Source organism: Petromyzon marinus, chromosome 16, assembly GCF_048934315.1.
Source record: "Petromyzon marinus isolate PM22_M1 ecotype Great Lakes invasive population chromosome 16, UKy_Petmar_22M1.pri1.0, whole genome shotgun sequence".
Lineage (NCBI taxonomy): Eukaryota > Metazoa > Chordata > Hyperoartia > Petromyzontiformes > Petromyzontidae > Petromyzon > Petromyzon marinus.
The window spans coordinates 4,413,979-4,432,350 of NC_133682.1; the positions used below are offsets into that span (position 1 = coordinate 4,413,979).

An 18,372-nucleotide genomic window follows, 5' to 3' on the forward strand; every position below is an offset into this window, starting at 1 on the left:
ATGATGAGGGCACACGAAGCTCCTCATGACCAAGCATCCATCCATGCATGTTCGTGTGTGTAGTCTAACGAATATAACTAAAATGGCTGTCTAATTATAGCTTTTTAACATTATACGACACCTTTTACAAACACCTGGCATGAGCGGCATCATCGCCATTCACAGGCTGACGATCATTGCATAAGTACGACGTTTCGGAGGGGGTGGATTTACAGCAACCAATGCAGTGACAAGACCGCTGTCCAGGAACGTGCATGCGTACTCCCTCATTACAGAGCTCAATTGAACCTCAAGTTACACACTCCCTTTGCAACAACAAAAAAACAAATGATGAGCGTGGAATGATGGTTCCCTGGCTACGTGGCGAAATCTCGGGGCGGATGGACTCATTAATGATGACAGATAACTCCTGTGCACAATGGAGAGAGCCCCTCTGTTCGAGCAAAATTCAATTTTGTCTTTTTTCGGAGCCCATTTACATCACACGGTTGAGAGCGTGCACAAGCCCAGCAACGGTTTTATGAATAAAAGTTCCGTCACTTTGACGAAGCCAGTGATGCGGAAACTCTTCGTGAACGTACTGCTTTCAACAACGCGAACATTTCTTTCACCAAGGGCCTCATTGTACTTTTCAAATGCAGCCCGCTGCCTTGCCACGTAACGTACATATTCTTTAAGCATTCTGCCTTGATCCACTGCCACGGATTATTATAATCAATACGTCATTGTGTTTGCTCGACGTTCATCCCATTAATGTGAAGAACTGCCTCACGTGTCGCCGAATGCCGTAAATCGGTACGTCAGTGGCGAGCGCGCTGAACCCAGTCGTCCTATGGCTGAAGGAGGTTTACTAAGATCCCGATACCGTGTGGAATCGTGCACGGGTATATTCGTGAAATCCCCAAACCTGCTGAGGCCGTGCACGATGTGGCCAGGACATTACAGCACTGAAAGTTGTGCTCGTGAGCCCATACGCGAGGACCCATTGTGCGTCATATTCGCGTGCGTTTTTCCCAGCGTTTCGGTTTCCTACCAGACCCGAAACACGTCTTAAGTAGAGACTGGCCCGCAATCTTCAAATGCAGGACCATCCATGGTATAACGCCGATGAACAAATTAACCGTAAAGCACCTGATCTCATATTGAAAGCGAATTGAAAGTGTTCCTGGATAGCACTTGAATGGGTGGCCAATATGCATCATGGTGGGTGTTATAGGAAGCCTCTGAAGCTATGCACTTTTAAACCTACATTGCAAACTCATTTCTTAAATAACTGTTTTTTGTGTTAAGTTTGTTGTCCATTCCCAAGTGCCTCCGATTAGCATGGTTGGCTATGTACGGTGCAAAAGAAGTCCAACATACATACATGCACACATATAGATTGCGGAGCTGTGGGCAGCAGAGATATTTGAGCAAAATCCATTGTTTAACTGTACTGCTATGGTCACTTTTCCCAGCTCGCCGTCTCTATCAACCCACACTGAACAGCACACTTCAGTGCGTTCACATGAACCCCAATGCCCCACACGGCATGGGGAGGTATTCATCCGGCAACGGATTCACAAGAGGGCTGTACATGAACATACATGACTGAAGCACAGTTTAAACTGTAAGTGCATGCAATAGGCCACCTTGATGCCGTACCTCTTACAGCAATGCAGACCTTCGATGATTAAGCAGCTTGTCAGCAAGGGCTCAATGCCGTGTAATTACCGGAGGTGTCGGAAAGCCCTCCAGCCGACATGCGGCAAACATGAGCGCCTGTGTGTGTGCGCAACTTTGTGTGTGTGTGTGTGCGACTCTGTGTGTGTGTGTATGCAACTCTGTATGTGTGTATGCAACTCTGTATGTGTGTATGCAACTCTGTATGTGTGTATGCAACTCTGTATGTGTGTATGCAACTCTCCGCTTCGGACCCAGTGACACAAGTTCAATTCCCGCTCATGGACACCAATACCAGTGAATTATCTGAATCGGTTCTGGGCCTCCCTTAGGTCAACTCAGCCTCAAATGAGTAGCTGGTGTGATGTGTAAATGTCGCCCACTGGGGAGACAAAGGTGGCCCGGGCATGATTCTGGCCACCTGCGTCCTTCGTGTGCTGCGAGGTCCTTCACAAGTGCACGCTTGACAGCACTTGCCCCCAACAGTCTGTCAAGGTTATACGGGGGATCTTTGTCTTGTGCAACTCTGCCAGGTCACGTGCGTGTGCGGTTATTGTCGCTCTCACACAATACACAGCTGTGCCCTTAGACCGCTGCTTAATGTGGGTTACTGCGTTCACAAGTGACGCTGCCTGGGACACGCCGCCTCTGCAAGTGCTGTGCAGTTTCCAGAATTTCCTGCTGAATTTGTTTAAATGTGAAAGGAGAAAAAAGTTTTCTTGACCTGCGGCCAATTTGGGATGAGAGCCGCTTTCCTGCCTAAAATGGTGCTCAGCGTAGCACACAAAGCACAAAAAAGGAAATTCCAAAAGCAAAATCCTATACCTGCTAATGCGAATAAGTCCTTAAAACATTTCTCTGTATTTTCATTGGAAGTGATTTTCCCTTCAATTTCGATGAAAATTTGTAAAGCAAACTAAAGCCATTACGTTACTGCAACAATAAATAGAGCTCACGGTAGCGGCATTTTTTTTAGTTGCTTTTTTTAAGTTTGATGCGCGAAAGAATGAAAAATTAATGCCTCGCAAGCATGCCAGGGCGGGTTTCCTAACCCATTAAAAAATATATCTATATAGAAAGTTCCCTTTCATTTAGAGATTAATTTATCAAAATGAATGTCAAATACATATTTGTAAAAAAATAACTCGGGGTAGACCGGTGGGTGTGGTGGTTAGAGCACTTTGAGCACTGAATCCGGCGCCCTGAGTTTGATTCCTGGCCGTGACTATCGTCAGCGGCAGATGACATCTGACCCAGTTCTCCACCTCCACCGACTCTCACCGACCAGCATGGGGAAGTATGCTCAAATAAACCGCCATGACTGACACGGTGGGGTGGGAAGGTCTTCATCCAGCAGTGGATTTGCAAAGATGTCATAAATTACTATCAAGAATAATTAAATTGTAAACAAGTCAAACGAAAAGAAATCCGATGGCTTGGAAGGAGCACTAAGTCTGCACAAATAAATGATGACCAGATACTATGAACATCATTGGTCAATAAGGAAAATTTAAATTATTTCAATAAGTTACAAATAATGATAAATTAAAACAAGAAAGAGAGTATTATAAAACATATTTCTCTCAGCTGGTGATAAATGAAATGATAAAGCATTAAATGGCAGAATAAAATTTATAAATACATTCATTTTGATTTAAAGCTTTCGTGACTACAGGGATTCATATTCTGGGTTCTTTCGGTAAAGTCACGTAGAAGGGAAACAATAAAATAATACAAATATAAAACAATAAAATTCTCACGACGTTTCGACCGCAACACAAGCAATCATCATCAGGTGTGAAAACCACACCTTTTTCAAATTTTCTTGCTGTGGTTTTCACACCTGATGACGATTGCTTGTGTTGCAGTCGAAACGTCGTGAGAATTTAATTGTTTTATATTTTTATTATTTTATTGTTTCCCTTCTACGTGACTTTACCGAAAGAACCAAGAATATAAATGCATTCATATTAACACTGCAGTATAAAAATGTATTCATACTTCAAGCTCATTACATGATGGTGTTCTGGTAAGAATGTATTATTTATAATAATATTTACAAGTAAGAATGCAGGTACTGAGGGTCAAATTAGTCTCGCACAATTTTGACATTCCAGTGCTTTCTGCATACCAATAACTCACATTAACAATTTAACATAAACTAATTTAATGTACAACTCCAACCGTTCTCCATCTACTGTGGGATAAAGGCCTCCCCACATGATGTCGGTGATGGTGTTTTATCTTGTTTACACCGTACTTTAAAATGCTGGTTAGTGTAGGTTGGTGAAGGGGGTAGAGGAGGTCAGGTCTGGTTCAAATATTATCAGCCAATGATGTTAGCCATAGCTGTAAATCTAACTCACCGAGTTCATAGCAGAGAGCACTAAACACTGTACCACCTTTCCAGCCCCAGGATGACCAACGTGTCCTGCTTTTCCCAGGATATCCTCGTTTTGAGATGGCTATCCTGGGAAACCCGCGGTATTAAAAGTCCCCATTTTTGTCAATTGCGTAGCAAAGCACAACTCAAGACAATGCATTTCCGTGCAGTTCTCCCCTCCTCCGCTATTGTGAGATATTCTTTTTTCCATGATGTATTCTGGTTATCATACCTCAAGGGTGGAAACCCTGCTTTTTGTGTAAGTCTATTTTTTTCTCCGACAAAACTTTAAGAAAGCCACTGTGAGATACCTTTCAGACGACGCAACGATCCCACCGAACCCACCTCTGCGCGCTGCGTTCTAGGAGACGCAGCCTTGGCCTCGACGGCAACCACCTCCAGCGTGAAGGCGCCGTGCCCGCTCTCCCGATCCAGCTCCGTCGACGTCTCTATGATGCCCGTGCGACGGTCCAGCCGGAACAAGCTTGCCGCGGGGCTACCGTCGTCCGCTCGCGCCGACACCACGAAGTACTCCACGCTCTGCTTGTCTCCCCTGACGGCAGGCGTCTTCACCTCCACCTTGACGACCTCCGTGCCCGCCGGCTCGCCCTCGCGCACGACCGCCCGGTACTTTGGCTGCGAGAAACCCGGCGCGTCGTTGGAGCTCCTCGCGCCGCCGCCATCGCTGCCGTCGTCGCCTCCCACGATGATGACAAATTTGCCGGCCGTCGACTTGCTAACGGCGCCGCGATCGGAGGCCGCCACGTCGAGCGAGTACACGAGGCGCGACGGGGTGAGGGAGGCCGTCAGCCTCAGCTCGCCCTTGACCGGGTCTACCGCGAACATGGCGGCATCGCCACCCGTCACCGCGTAGCGCACGGCGGCATTTTCAGCCTCGTCCGGGTCGGAGGCCTGCAGCGTTCCCACCACGGACCCTGCAGCCGCCCTCAAGCCGTCCACCAATATGGCTGTTGGTGTGACGAAGCGCGGGGCATTGTCGTTCTCGTCCGTCACGAGCACGGTGACGTTCTTGAGCGCGGATCGCCGGGTGTGGACGGGAATGGCCTTGTCCGTGGCCCTGACCGTGACTTCAAAGAGGCCTCCCGTCACCTCTCGGTCGATCTCGGCCGCCGTGCAAATTTCGCCACTCTCCGGGTCGATGGTGAAATGAGCGCCTGGAGGGAACTGGCGTGCGATAGAGTAGTGGAGTTCGCCGTTCACGTCTGCATCCGGGTCTCTGGCCGTTACGGTGATGACTCGTGTGCCTGTGGTCAGCAACATGGAAATTAGATTATTTGAGAGAAGAGGCAGCCCAACAATTCTTAACAGCTCGCCTCTGATTAGCACGGATGGCTACGTACGGTGCGAAATAATTTCGAAGTTCAACGTAAAAAAAAGTTTTTTTCTATTAACAGCCTATTTGCGTAAGAAGAAAAAAATACAACGCCTGTTTAATTGCAGTTAAAAAGCAAATGCAGTTTTTTGCGCCATTTATACATTAATTTAATGAAAACACAGGAGGCACCCATTTACCAATTGGGATGTTTTCCATGATGGAAGCGAAGACATCCCCCGGGAGGAAGGCGGGAGGGTTGTCGTTGAAGTCCCGGACGTGCACGACCAGGATCGTGGCAGAGGAGCGCGGTGGTCTCCCGCCGTCCTCGGCGCTCACGTTCAGCCGATAGAGCCTCTGCGTTTCAAAGTCCAGACGGCGTGCCAGAAACACGCTGCCCGTACTGCGGTCGATGGCGAACGTGGCGTGCGTGTTGCCGGCCACAATGGCGTACCGCACGTCGCCGCTGGGCCCCGTGTCCTCGTCGCTGGCCGTCAAGGTGATGAGAAGCTCGCCCACCCGCGTGCTCTCCAACGCGTCCACCGACAGGAGCGATTCGGTGAAACGTGGGGGGTTGTCGTTCTCGTCCAGAACTTGAACGGCGACGGTGCAGCTGGCGGCGAGGGGAGATGTCCCCGAATCGGTGGCGCTCACCACCAGGGTGTAGGAGGCAGTCTCTTCCCGGTCCAGTGACCCCAGGAGGGTGATCTGACCCGTCGAGGCATCAACCGTGAATTTCCCACCCTCATTGCCCTCGTTGATGGCGTAGCGCAGAGCCCCGTTGACACCTTCGTCAACGTCGGAAGCCGTCACTCGGAGCAGCTGCGTGAGATTGGACGCCGACTCTGACACCGAGGCCTGATAGACGCTTTTGGCGAACTGCGGCGGGTTGTCGTTTACGTCCTGGACGAACACCTGAACGGTGGCGCGGTCTTGCAGCGGCTTTGGGCGGCCACCATCCGTGGCCACCACGCTGAAGCTGAAGGAGGCAGCACCGCCTTGCCTTATGAGCGCCTCTCGGTCAAACACTCGGAGGCTTGCTATTCTGCCAGTCTCGCTGTCCAGCTCGAAGTTCACCTGCGGCTTCTCGAAGGAGTACGTTACACCGCCGTTGCTGCCGGCATCTGCATCTGTGGCTTGCACAGCTCCTACCAAGGAGCCAACCTCCTGCTCTTCGCAGAAATGGAAAACATAGCTGCTGCTGTTAAAAAGGGGCTTGTTGTCATTCACGTCAAGCACCGTGACATTCACGGTGACCGAGGAGCTCAGTGGCTCCACGCCCGTGTCCATGGCTGAGACTGTGAGGGAATACTCTTCTCTCGTCTCGCGGTCGAGCTCGTATCTGACGTAGAGCTGCCCATCGGGAAATATCCCGAATTTCTCCCCGCCGTTCCCCTCGCCGATTTCGTATTTCACCTCGCCGTTTTTCCCGGAGTCCTTGTCCGTCGCGCGCACCGAAAAGAACCTCGAATTGACGGGCTCGTCCTCGGCGATGGAGACCTCGTAGGAGGCCCGGTCGAACACGGGCGCGTGGTTGTTGACATCGTGTACCTGCACCGTGAGGACGACGCTCGAGTGCTGCCGTGGCGTCCCCATGTCTTGGGCCAGAATTTCCACTTGGTAGGAGTCGGCCGAGGCATCGACTGCGGCGCACAATGTGACGTGCCCGCTCTCGCCGTCAATGTGGAAAACGTCGTGGGGATTCCTCTTCAGGGAGTAGGACACCTGACCGTTGATGCCCTCGTCCGGGTCCGATGCCGATGCCCGGTACACGGAGTGGCCCACCTCCCAGTTCTCCACCACATTGATGTACTCGACCGCCTGCTGGAAGCGCGGTGGGTTGTCGTTGAGGTCCTTCACCAGGACGGAGACGGAGGCCTCGCCGGCCACCCCTCCGCTGTTGGCAACGACGCGCAGCTGGTAGAAGGCCTGCTCCTCCCGGTCTATGGCGTTGGCCGTGAAGATGCGCCCGCCGGACCACTCAATCGAAAACGAGCCTCGCTGGTCCCCCGACACGATCAGGTACGTGACGTTGGCGTTCAGGTCGAGCGTCGATGCCGACACGCTTCCCACCAGGGTTCCCGGCGCCACATTCTCGAACACGACGAAGCTGTAGTCGTCCCGCGCGAACGTGGGCGGCGTGTCCTGCGCGTCCGCCACGGTTATCGTGACGATGGCCGGGCTCCGTGCCCGCAGGTGACCCCCGTCGAGCGCCGTCACCTGCAGCTGGTAAACGGCGCGCTCCTCCCGGTCCAGGCTTACCCGGGTGCTCACCGCCCCGGTGACGGCGTTCACCTGGAAGCGCGCCGCGTCGCCGGCGGTGAGCTGGTAGCGCACCGTGCCGTTGGCGCCGCGGTCAGGGTCCGTCGCCGTCACCGTCGTCACGGCCGTGCCGCCCGGCTCGTTTTCAAGAATGCTGGCGAAGTACTGCACCGGGTAGAACACCGGGTGGTTGTCGTTGAGGTCGCCGACCACAACGGTGACCTTCGCGGTGGAGCCGAGCGGTGGCGAGCCGCGGTCCTGCGCCTGGACGACCAGGGGGTACTCCTCTAGCTCCTCCCGGTCGAGCGACTTGAGTGTCGTCACCTTGCCTGTGAGGCTATCCAGACGGAACATCTCCCTGTACTGGGCTGGCATGTCCGGGTCGAAGTTATACCGCACGGTGCCGTTCTCTCCCAAGTCACTGTCGGCCGCCGACACGGAGACGACAAACAGTCCCGGCAACGAATTCTCAACCGCCGTGGCCACGTATTTTGTCTGCGTAAACAATGGCGGTTCGTCATTGACATCCAGCAGGGTGACAGTTAGGGAGGTGTACGCGGTCTTGGGCTGGGCTCCTTGGTCTTGAGCGCTGATATTGAGCACGACGGAGGACGCCACCTCTCGGTCCACCTTGCCGTCCGTGGTGACCAGGCCCGTGCTCTCGTCCACCGAGAACCATCCCAGGTCGTTGCCCGAGACGATCGAGTAGCGGAGCTTGGCGTTGAGGCCGGAGTCGGCGTCCATTGCCGTCACATCCTTGACGTAGCTCCCGGCGGGCGCTCCCTCGCTAAGCGCGGCCGCGTACGCGCTCAGGGCGAAGCGTGGCGCGTGGTCGTTGACGTCGTTGACGTAGACGACGAGGCTTGCCGTGGCACTACGGGCCACGGGCTTCCCGTTGTCCGATGCCAGGATGGTGAGGTTGTACATTGGGATGCGCTCCCTGTCCAGTTGGCTTGCGACTGCGGCACACACAACCGAACGGCGCATTCTTGGTTAAGGTCGGCAAAGGAACAGCCCCCCCCCCCCCCCCCCCGCCACAATTGCTGCTCGCACCTCTGCTGGCGGAAGGCCCCTTCCCGCTAGACGGGGCTCCACCGAGCCCCTCCAGAGGGTATTTTATCCTACTCTTCCTTGCTAGTCAGACGTCTTGGGGAAAGTAGGAGTACCCGCTGTGGTGTGCCCATTTATGCTGCTGGAGAGAAACGCTTGCCCCATTGTGTTTAACTGTGCCACCGGGCAATCTATCATACCAATTATTGTTGATTATCTAAATAATATAATTGACGTGCCTTCATCAATCAACTACAGGATAAAGCTCTCCGCATGCCAAGCATTTCACCACGCCTGTCAATGAGGGTTTGCATAAAATAAATACGTAATAATGAACTGATTTGTAAAATGATTGACCAATTATTTAATTAATTGCAAGTGCTGTCAATTCCAACTCATCAAGACTTTTTATGACGTCATGCAGTCATGACATCATGCAGTCATCCACAATAAACTACAAGCAATGCAGCATCTTTACAGTCAACATTACACTGGAAATTAATAGAATGTCAAGACTATGGTAGGTGACATGACATTCACTAAGAAGTGCAGCTGGTAAGCATTTAGAATGCATTTATTTCTAAAATTAGCCTTTCCATTAGGGACCTCCTGCAATTTTGAGTTCCATGACAAAACGTGGTTTAATATCATTTACGTTTTAAATTACAAAAAAACACACGCGTATAAAAAGTTACCACGTACTGTAATTTGGGCACCAGTCTCTAGCTATTTTTCTTTCTGTCTCGTTTTTTTTCTTTAAACTTGTGCTCCTTGCACTGGGACATTGTTAACCAAGAATGCGTATAAAAAAATTCAATGCAATCCCCATGGCACCACATGGTTGTCTGGACATCATAAAAGCGTAATCCATCCAGCGATCTCAAGCCTGTTCCTGCGACCAAGCGGTGAGCGCGGATAACACCCACTGAAAAAAGGCATTGCCCCACCAGCATATTGCTCCCAATTCCAAGCAGATGGGACAGTTGATACCGAGCTAATGCACGTGCCTGACTGCAGAGCGCACTTCTGCTGCCGTCCCACCCACAAAATCCCCCAGACCATGGGTGGGCCCACACTCCTCCCGTAAGGTTACCGCCGCTATTTAGAAGCCTTACTGATTTTAACTGGTGATGTGAGAGACAGAGAGAAACGCGCGTGTGTGTGTGTTGGTGTGGTCTCTTTTTTTTCACGTGAAAAATGTGACGTATAAAACGCACGCGGCCTCTCATAAAATCAGAGCTTTCTCTAGGTGAAAAAGAAAAAGTTACACTTTGTATACGTTTAAATGTCAAAATTATTCATGTTAACCGCCGTGAAAGTGCAGTAATTCTCGTCGTGCGAGTTCATCGAATTCGCCTGAATGCTGAATCTAACACTAGGCTATCCCTGGAGAAGCATTTTTTTTATTACCATTTTCATAATTGTATGGCCAATGGAATGTACGGCAGCGAGTTCACCGTGTGAATGAGAGGTAATCGACAGCAAAGGGCTTCCGCGAGAGGAAGCGGTAGAGGCTCCTCTGGTAGGTATTTTGGCCTACTCTTCAACACCGTCCGGACCTCTTGGAAGCAGTGGGAGTAGCCACACATTACCACACCGCACGTGACCTGCCGAATGACGAACTGCGGTGTACTCATTTATACTGCCTCGGTGGCCAGAAGCGGGGTGGGGGGGGGATTTAAGACACCGTCACGCTGGAACGTCAAAACCGGTGACCTCTCGATGTCAGTGTGCCAACCGCTATACCACGGCAGCGTCCCGTAAACAAGAGAGCATGGGTTTAACACCATCGCCTGCATAAGCGCTAAGCATAGGAGCCGCGATGTACAAGCACCCAGATGAGCGATGCACACATGGGCACCAACTCCTCCTTCCCCCCTTTATCATGCGAGTGCCAAACACTTATCTGCTGCACATGGGTGCAACATTCTGCAGAGGTTTTAAGAAGATATTTTTTTATTTTCTTTCGGCAGCCTTGGCAAAAAAAAAATGTGGCAACTCTACCTGGTTTTATTTCGCGCAACCATTTCCTGGACATGTAAAAATATTATCTCCTGTTTGGGCCCTTCATGCCGGTCCTAGATTTCCAAGACAGCTGCAGAACTTCAGCAGCGAGCGTTCATCACCTGGAGAAAGCTGCTTCACTGTGCATATCCCCTAGCAGCAGCAGCAGCAGCAGGTAGTGATGTAACAATTCATCTTTCCAAAAAAACTAAAGAACGTTTACGATTCACGATCATGATTTGAATCATGCAATGATTATTCTTGGTAATTTTTTCTGTCTCATTTGTCTAGTTTTTTTGTCTCTATGAGCTCGAAAGTAATGCAACATGAGCACATCACTACCATACACATCGCACAACTAAAACATGTTTGATTCCATGGTTGTAATTGTTGGCACACTGGACTTGCAATTCAGAGGTCCGCCGGTTTCATTCAACCCCTTGGGCGTGGCAGTTGAAACAATGGGGACGTTTCTTAAATTATCCCAACATCTGTGCGTCCAGCATTATAAATGGGTTCACCACGGTTGGTTTATGGGCATGTCGCAGCATATGGTGGGGTAAAGTGTGGGTACTCCAACCTCTCCCAAGACACGTGTCCAGGATGGCAGAGTAGGTTAAATGCCCCCCACAGGGGGCTGTCTAGAGTTCCTTTTTGCCAATCATGGCATGAGCGAGGAATTTGCAGGGCTGCACCTTTACCGAACCTATTTGATCGTTAAAAGTCAATTTGATGAATGCAACCTGAGCGTCTTAAAAAAAAAACATTACACTTGATGAACCGTTGCATTTTACGTGTCTTCTCTCAAGTAATGCACAGCTTTAGACAAGTGAATTTAACAATGTAAGTGTAATGATACTGGCAGCCGTGTACAAAACTATGTTCGTTCCACACACGTACTTAATCACAACTCTCCAAGCGAGACACACACACACACTTGTGCAATCACACCACCAAGACTTGCGGCCAGACGAGCATTCGTAAACTCGCGTTAGTGTCAACCGACATGTCAACTCAATGTTTGCTTACAGATGTCAAAAGCTCTCCATTAACATCACCGAGTCAAGGGTCCAATATCAGATGCGTGTATTCTATAAGGACTTAAAGAATGCTTTAAGCGAGCAAAAAAAAAAGCGTTAGCTTCAAATGTTTGCCTTTTTTGTGGTATTTTATGCTAGCCGCGCTCACGTGGTTCTATGCAGTCGTTTGTTTTATAAGGATGTCTTTGTTTCATTATTTTTTAGGCTTAAGTCTTTTCCACTGACCTTTGTGAATCGTAAGAATCAGACGTTCTTACTGGTAATGCCTTAAAAGTCTGCAACATCTGAGTTCACTTACTGCATAGACGGGGATATGTTCTTGGAATTTAGCATTTGCCGTGTTGCTTTTTTATCCAAAAAAAACAAAGATGCTCTTTTGTATAAAATAACGGTTCGTGTTATTTAAATATTGAACTCCCGTGAACCGCTCCGATGCAATGATTTAGGAACAAAAATTAGCGGTTGTCCCATAGCACACGAATGGGTGGTGGAACATATGACTTTTAATGATTATTATTATTAATAACGGCGTACAGTAACATCCATCACTCATATCGTTGTGAGTATTCTTAGCTGGCTCTGGCTACCTGCCACGTGAAATCAATTTAGGGAAGCAAAAAGAAACGGGGAGTGGCAAAGACCGCTGACCCTTAACGGTCTTCGATTGTTTTGGATGGGAGGAGGGTCCTATACTGTTCGTCCCGTAACCCTACACCGTGCGTCTATATTGCAAAACACCTCGGGTCAATTAGGGATTTGAAAAGGTTTCAAATGTAATTGTGAACGTAAAACATATGCTCCTGAGGCTCCAGCACCAGTACGGCTTTTTGTTATTGTTGTGAAAACTTACCGGTGAATTAATACCAACTTTTCAAACTTTGGGATGGTTTAATTTTGAGACGCTATTCTGCACCGAGCCAAGCTGACAATCGTGCTGCACGCGCGGATCAAGAGAGCAAACGGATTCATTGAAATGTAAAGAACAGAATGTGTGTTATTAAAGGACCGTTATGAGCACTGGCAGAAAATCCATGTGCACACAACAAAGAGAGCTCGCAGAGTAAAGCGAAGTCGTTGCTCTCCGAGGCTGATGGAGTGGCCAATTGACGTCCTGGCATGATCCATCTCTCTCTAATCGCGCCTATGTGGTCGCGCTCGACTGACCTCTCCACCCTCTAAGCAGATTTGAAGCCCCTGCATAATCCGTCACGTGGGACAGATAATGAACGATCGTATTCGGACTGTGTGCGCACCCCTATCAGTTCCGAGCAATATGCCACATATTCTATATTTATTTACTTACTTAATGCGACATTTGACCTCTTTACCTTCACATCAATGGGTTTCTCAAACTCCAGCCCTTGGGTGTCCAACACACAACCTACCGTATCCCCCATGCCGTTTTAATACAGAGTGAAAATGGCAACAAACACACGATATTTTTCAACACGTCAAAAGTACGAGTCGCTAGCATGACCACCGTCACGATGGTGATTGGATGCAAGCCCTACAATTTCTCTCTCTCACGCCACCGCTGGCAGAAGGGTCTCCACTCGAGGGAGCTCTTAGAAAGCCCCCTCCGGAGGGTACTTGGCCTACTCTTCGATACTGGCCAGACACTGTGGAAGAGGTGGGGGGGGGGCACCCGCAATTCAGCCGACCACGCGGGACCTACCGACCTGCTGTGGCTGTGCCCATTTATAACTGCTGGGTGGACAGGGGCGGGGGTTATTTAGCCAACTCACACCATTGTTTCCAAACGATACATTTCCACGTGATGAGCCACTTCGTTGAGCTATCATTTGTGGCCGGGTTGCTTCTGATAAAGAAACTGATCGCTCAGTGGGGCTTCACCTGGAAAAATGAACGTAGATTTTTCTTTCCTAGTGATTTCCTTACCTTTGCTATACTTTGCACTCACATCATATTTTCGTATTTGTTTGTTGTTGTAACTTTCGGACCCGCACCCCTACTGGACATCTGTAAAAAAAATAAAAGAGCTTCATAGCTCATCGGATTCCTCAAGTATAAATAAAGATTCTGACTCCGACTGCCGCAGCCACCGCTCTGGAATACTGAATGGAACCGACGACCGCTGGATCTCAAGTCTCGCGTGCGAACGCATCCTCTGGGCGAGCAGTGGAAACGGAAGAGAACGCACCTTTGAGCACCCTGAGTCCGGGCACGCCGGGCGCGTGCAGCACGAAATGCCCACGCTCGTTGCCTCCGACGATGGACACGCTGAGCTCCCCGTTTGCCGTGGGCGAGTCGGCGTCCGTCACCGTCACCAGCGCGGCCACGGTGCCCGGCGCCGCGCTCTCGTCCACCGAGGCCGAGCGGGCCGCGGGCGGAAGGTACACGAAGCGAATCGCCGGGTCGTTGTCGTTGACGTCCAGGAGTTGGATGACGGCCGTGGCGCGCCCGCTCAGCGGTGGGTTACCCCCGTCGGCAGCGCGCAGGCTCAGCGTGTACTGCCGGCGTGCCTCGAAGTCTAGCGGCTGGCGGGTGCTCACCTGCGAGAGGGAGGATGTGGCGGCACGTCACGTTTCGGAGGGCGTGACTCATGCGTGGAAAAATCAGCCAACTTTTTTGGGCAGAAAACAGCCACATTTTTGCAGATTGCAGCAACTTGTCTGATTTGTTTTTTTTCTGCCAGATATTTCCTCTCAGCCAACACACGAATTAGGTCCTTCAAGTGCCTTTGGCACAAGGGCAGCACTTGAATTTGAAGATCCCATGAAGCCTCGCTAACACTAACCACATTCCTAAACATCAACCCCTAATCCCAATCGCATGCTTTCACTGAATGGTGATGCAGGAGAAGACTTGTGGTATTCAAGTCTTCCTTATGGACGACTGTTTCACTGGCCGCTCTTGACCATCATGGCGTCAATTAATTCAAGTGCTGCACTTTTGCCAGTGGGTGAATTCGTATATGGCTTTGTCAGTCATCGGACCATTTGCCTACCCTGTCACGTGACCCTGCTTAAGGGAGGGGGGAGGGCATACACAAACTCATAGGGGCAGGAAGTCAACGTAAAAAACTAACAAATATTCAAAGGTGAGCAGAATAAATCATGATACGATCTGCCTTTGTCAATCACGCATAAAAAGGTGACAACGGACATCACATCCCAAGACCCCCCCACCTCCTGTCACCCCCCCCCCCCCACCGACGCACCCTCCCCCCCGCACCACGACTAGCTCACGACACTCACCATGCCCGTCTTGGGGTGCACGCGAAACGGCGAGCGGTCCTCGTCCTCGATGGAGTAGGTCACCTCGCCGTTGGCTCCCGCGTCGCGGTCGGCGGCCGAGACGGCGAGCAGCGCGGCGCCGACGGGCGAGTCCTCAGCGACGCTGGCGCGGTACGCCGGCTTCTCGAAGGCCGGCGGGTTGTCGTTGGCGTCCTGCACCGTCACGTTGACCTGGAGGCGGCCGTAGCGCCTCGGGCTGCCACCATCCTCGGCCTGCACGGCCAGTGCGTACGAGGGATTTGCCTCCCGGTCCAGGGGGCCCGTTGTGGCCAGGTGCAGGAAGGCCCGCTCGCCGCTCGGATTCACGGTGACCACCAGGCGGAACCTGCGCGCGCACGCACACGCCAATGCCGCGTTCGGAGGACGTGCAGCGGCATTTTCGATCTCAGAGAAACGTGTGTGTGTGTGTTCAACTTCTTTCGCACCGTATGTAGCCAACCGTACTAATCGGAGGCATCGGAGTTTTTGTCGCACTCTTTTTTAACATTCGGTTGTGGGTGTTGTCGTTTGACTTTTCGATACCAGGAGGCGTTTTGGAGGTTTTTCTAAACAGCTGGAAAAATGGTTGCAAACTCTTGGCTTGTTTGCTATGCTGGCTGGGTGCGCACGAGTCTGCAGTTGATTATGGCTGTGTGAGGTGCTGAGAATTTTTTTTTAATTATTACAAAAAATTTCACCAGAATTAAAATCATGCAAGCTTATTATTTATGTTTAAAATTAAAAAGTAACTTAAAACATGTTTATTCTGATTTAAATATGTTTTGCTATCTTTGTTGTTTCATTTAGTGAAATGTTTCTGTTTTTTTTTATTTTCAGTCATATATTTTTTTTACAAAATGAGAGGTGACTGCGTTCTTGTGTTTTTTTTTTCAGTAAAGAGCTATAGGACTATAATTACGGAGGGCATATCATAAAATGTGCTATTCAGTGCCAGTTATGTTTGGTCGCATTTGCAAATTAACACAACAATCTCCTGCCGCAAAAAAATACTATCTCGCATTGTTCGGAACGTCCACTTGACTGACACGTGTTAAGTTATTTCCCTGCAGAAAAACCAGAGCGCCTCTGGGAAATGAATCACCGCTTGGCACATTGTTCCACCAGGCCCGGTACTGTTCGTGCATTTAGGTTTATTTCTCAACAGCGCAACATTCCCAGCGCTCACGGAACTTCTCCAGACGGCATGCTGCATGCACCAAACCGACCGAGAGTTTTTAACGCCTCGCGGGGAAAAGCAAAAATTTCCATAGACTTGGAAAGACCGTCCACTAAAAGTGATAAAGGAGACTGTGTTGCTGGGCAGCGTTTTGGGCGAGCGGTTCATTTTAGTTTTTTTTTTTGGTGGGTCTGCTCACAGCGATAAGGCAAAATTTGGAAAAATATAGAGGGATTTATTTTCTCATAACGTACAGGGTGGGTTACAAGTCCCTCCAATTATTTTTCGTCCCCAAAACCTGCTCGCACTGATAAACTGCAGTCATAAAGGTACTGGGCACGTGACTGCCCATATTCTGGAGTAAAAGCTAATATAATCATAACCCCGTTCCGTGCCTCTACAAATACGTCCTAAAATGTATTTAATCCATCGGCCAAATAGCTTCCAAGACAATTATTATCCAGCAGATATACAATTAAGTGAGCAAACTCTGGACCAGGTTCTGGGTCTCATCAGCAGAGTTTGGCTTGTTGAACAAATGCTGCTGGGTTACCAGACGTTATTGGCAAGAGCACTCCATTTGAACGATGGGGCAACTGTTCAACATAACAAAGCCATAGAAACACAGTTTAGAGCACAATTTCCCTCTGTATGTTGAACTTTTTTCGCACCGCACCTAGCCAACCGTGCTAAACAGAGGTGCGTTTTGTCACTGGACGTGGTGGCACTAACCTGCCCTCCTCGTTGCCAGACACGATCTTGTAGGCATGGTGGTTGACTCCATTGGGACCCACGTCGCGGTCCACGGCCGTGTCGAGGAGCACCTGGCGCCCGACCGCAGCATCCTCTTTGAAGGCCACCTCCATCACGCCGGGCTCGGGGAAGGAGGGCGCGTTGTCGTTCACGTCGCCCACCACGACGCGCACCTCAGTAGGGTAGGTGGGCTGGCTGGAGAGCACCACCAGGTCGAAGACGTCGCTGGGCAGCGCCTCCCTGTCGATCGTCGCGGCCGTGCTGATGACGCCCGTGCTGGCGTTGATGAAGAAGAGCGCCTGCGGCTCGCTGAAGCGGTAGGTGAAGCGGGCCCTCGTCGCGACGGTGCCCACGTACGTGCCCGGCGGGTGCTCCTCCAGGACTCGGAACACCTGGCGACCCTGGCCGGCGCCGCCGACCCCGAGCGTCGCGCTCAGCAGCGCCAAGGCGAAGGGGGTCAGGAATCGGGGGCGAGCCGGTCCACCTCGCCGAACCGGACGAATTTTCGACATCGTCCCAGCGCCCGAAGGTCCAGGGGAGCGCAGAAGTTTCCTCCCACCGAGGATTGGCGTGGACGGCATCGCCGACGTCGGAGCGGAATGACGGAGGATGGAGGCAGAGCAGCGTATCCCTCCGGAGAGTCCCGTGGAGGACATTAAGAGGGCACTGGCGTGCCAGGGTTGGCATCACCGCAGCCCGTCATCGCAGCCTCGCTAGTTTTCAAGAGCAACTCCCGGCTGGTGCGCGGATCAAATCCAGAAAGAAGAAGAAGAAGAAAAGAAACACCCCCTGCCGCTATTGTTGCCTTGCACTTATAATAAGTCAAGTAGTCTTGCAAGCAGCAAGTTAAATGGAAGTGACAAACTAAGCAAAGTTTCCCAAACTTTGCTGGAAAGTTGTCCAAGCGCGTAGAAGATGCGCTTATCCCACTGCAGTGTCTTTTTTGTTGTTGTGTTATTTTCGTCGAGATTGTTGTTGTGTGTTGAAAGTCATTGAAAGTATACAGCTCCCGGGGGCTGTGATGAGACGAAGGAAAGTCCGCATATACAGAGCCCCACTGAACAACGCGCAAGTCAGCGGAGCCGGCACGGCCGAGTGAGCAACGCCCCGCCCACCGCCACCGTGACCCCGCCCACAATGACTCTAACCCCGCCCATAATGACCTAACCCCGCCTGCAACGCATCTAACCCCGCCCACCGCCACCTTGACCACGCCTACAACGATTCTGACCCCGCCCACCACAATTATGACCCCCTCCCTCCCTCCAACTCACCACCGCTGTTGACCCCCCCCCCACCTATCCCAGTGAGAAGAGGGTTCCCACCACATGGGTGGGTTTTTTGACCCTGCCCACTGATACCCCCCCCCCCCCCATTGCCACGCCCATACGAGATGGTTGTGACTCCACTCACGAGGGTTTTTTAACTCCCTCCCATCAGAAATGTAGCTCCACCCACAAGTGGTGCAGACT

The 18,372-nt window shown here is 50.9% G+C and overlaps 1 protein-coding gene across 1 annotated transcript in view; it reads right to left on the reverse strand.

Annotated features, from left to right (window-relative positions):
* The window catches only part of FAT4 (FAT atypical cadherin 4), a 130,038-nt gene extending 112,021 nt beyond the window's left edge, over positions 1 to 18,017 (reverse strand). The window contains exons 1-5 of the mRNA XM_032955021.2: positions 16,880 to 18,017; positions 14,953 to 15,316; positions 13,896 to 14,247; positions 5,579 to 8,599; positions 4,391 to 5,310 (exon numbers count right to left, since the gene is read on the reverse strand). Of these exons, the coding sequence (XP_032810912.2) occupies positions 4,391 to 5,310; positions 5,579 to 8,599; positions 13,896 to 14,247; positions 14,953 to 15,316; positions 16,880 to 17,556 (5,334 nt within the window). The 5' untranslated portion in view covers positions 17,557 to 18,017. The remainder of the gene's footprint in view (positions 1 to 4,390; positions 5,311 to 5,578; positions 8,600 to 13,895; positions 14,248 to 14,952; positions 15,317 to 16,879) is intronic.
* Positions 18,018 to 18,372: the final 355 nt, after the last annotated feature.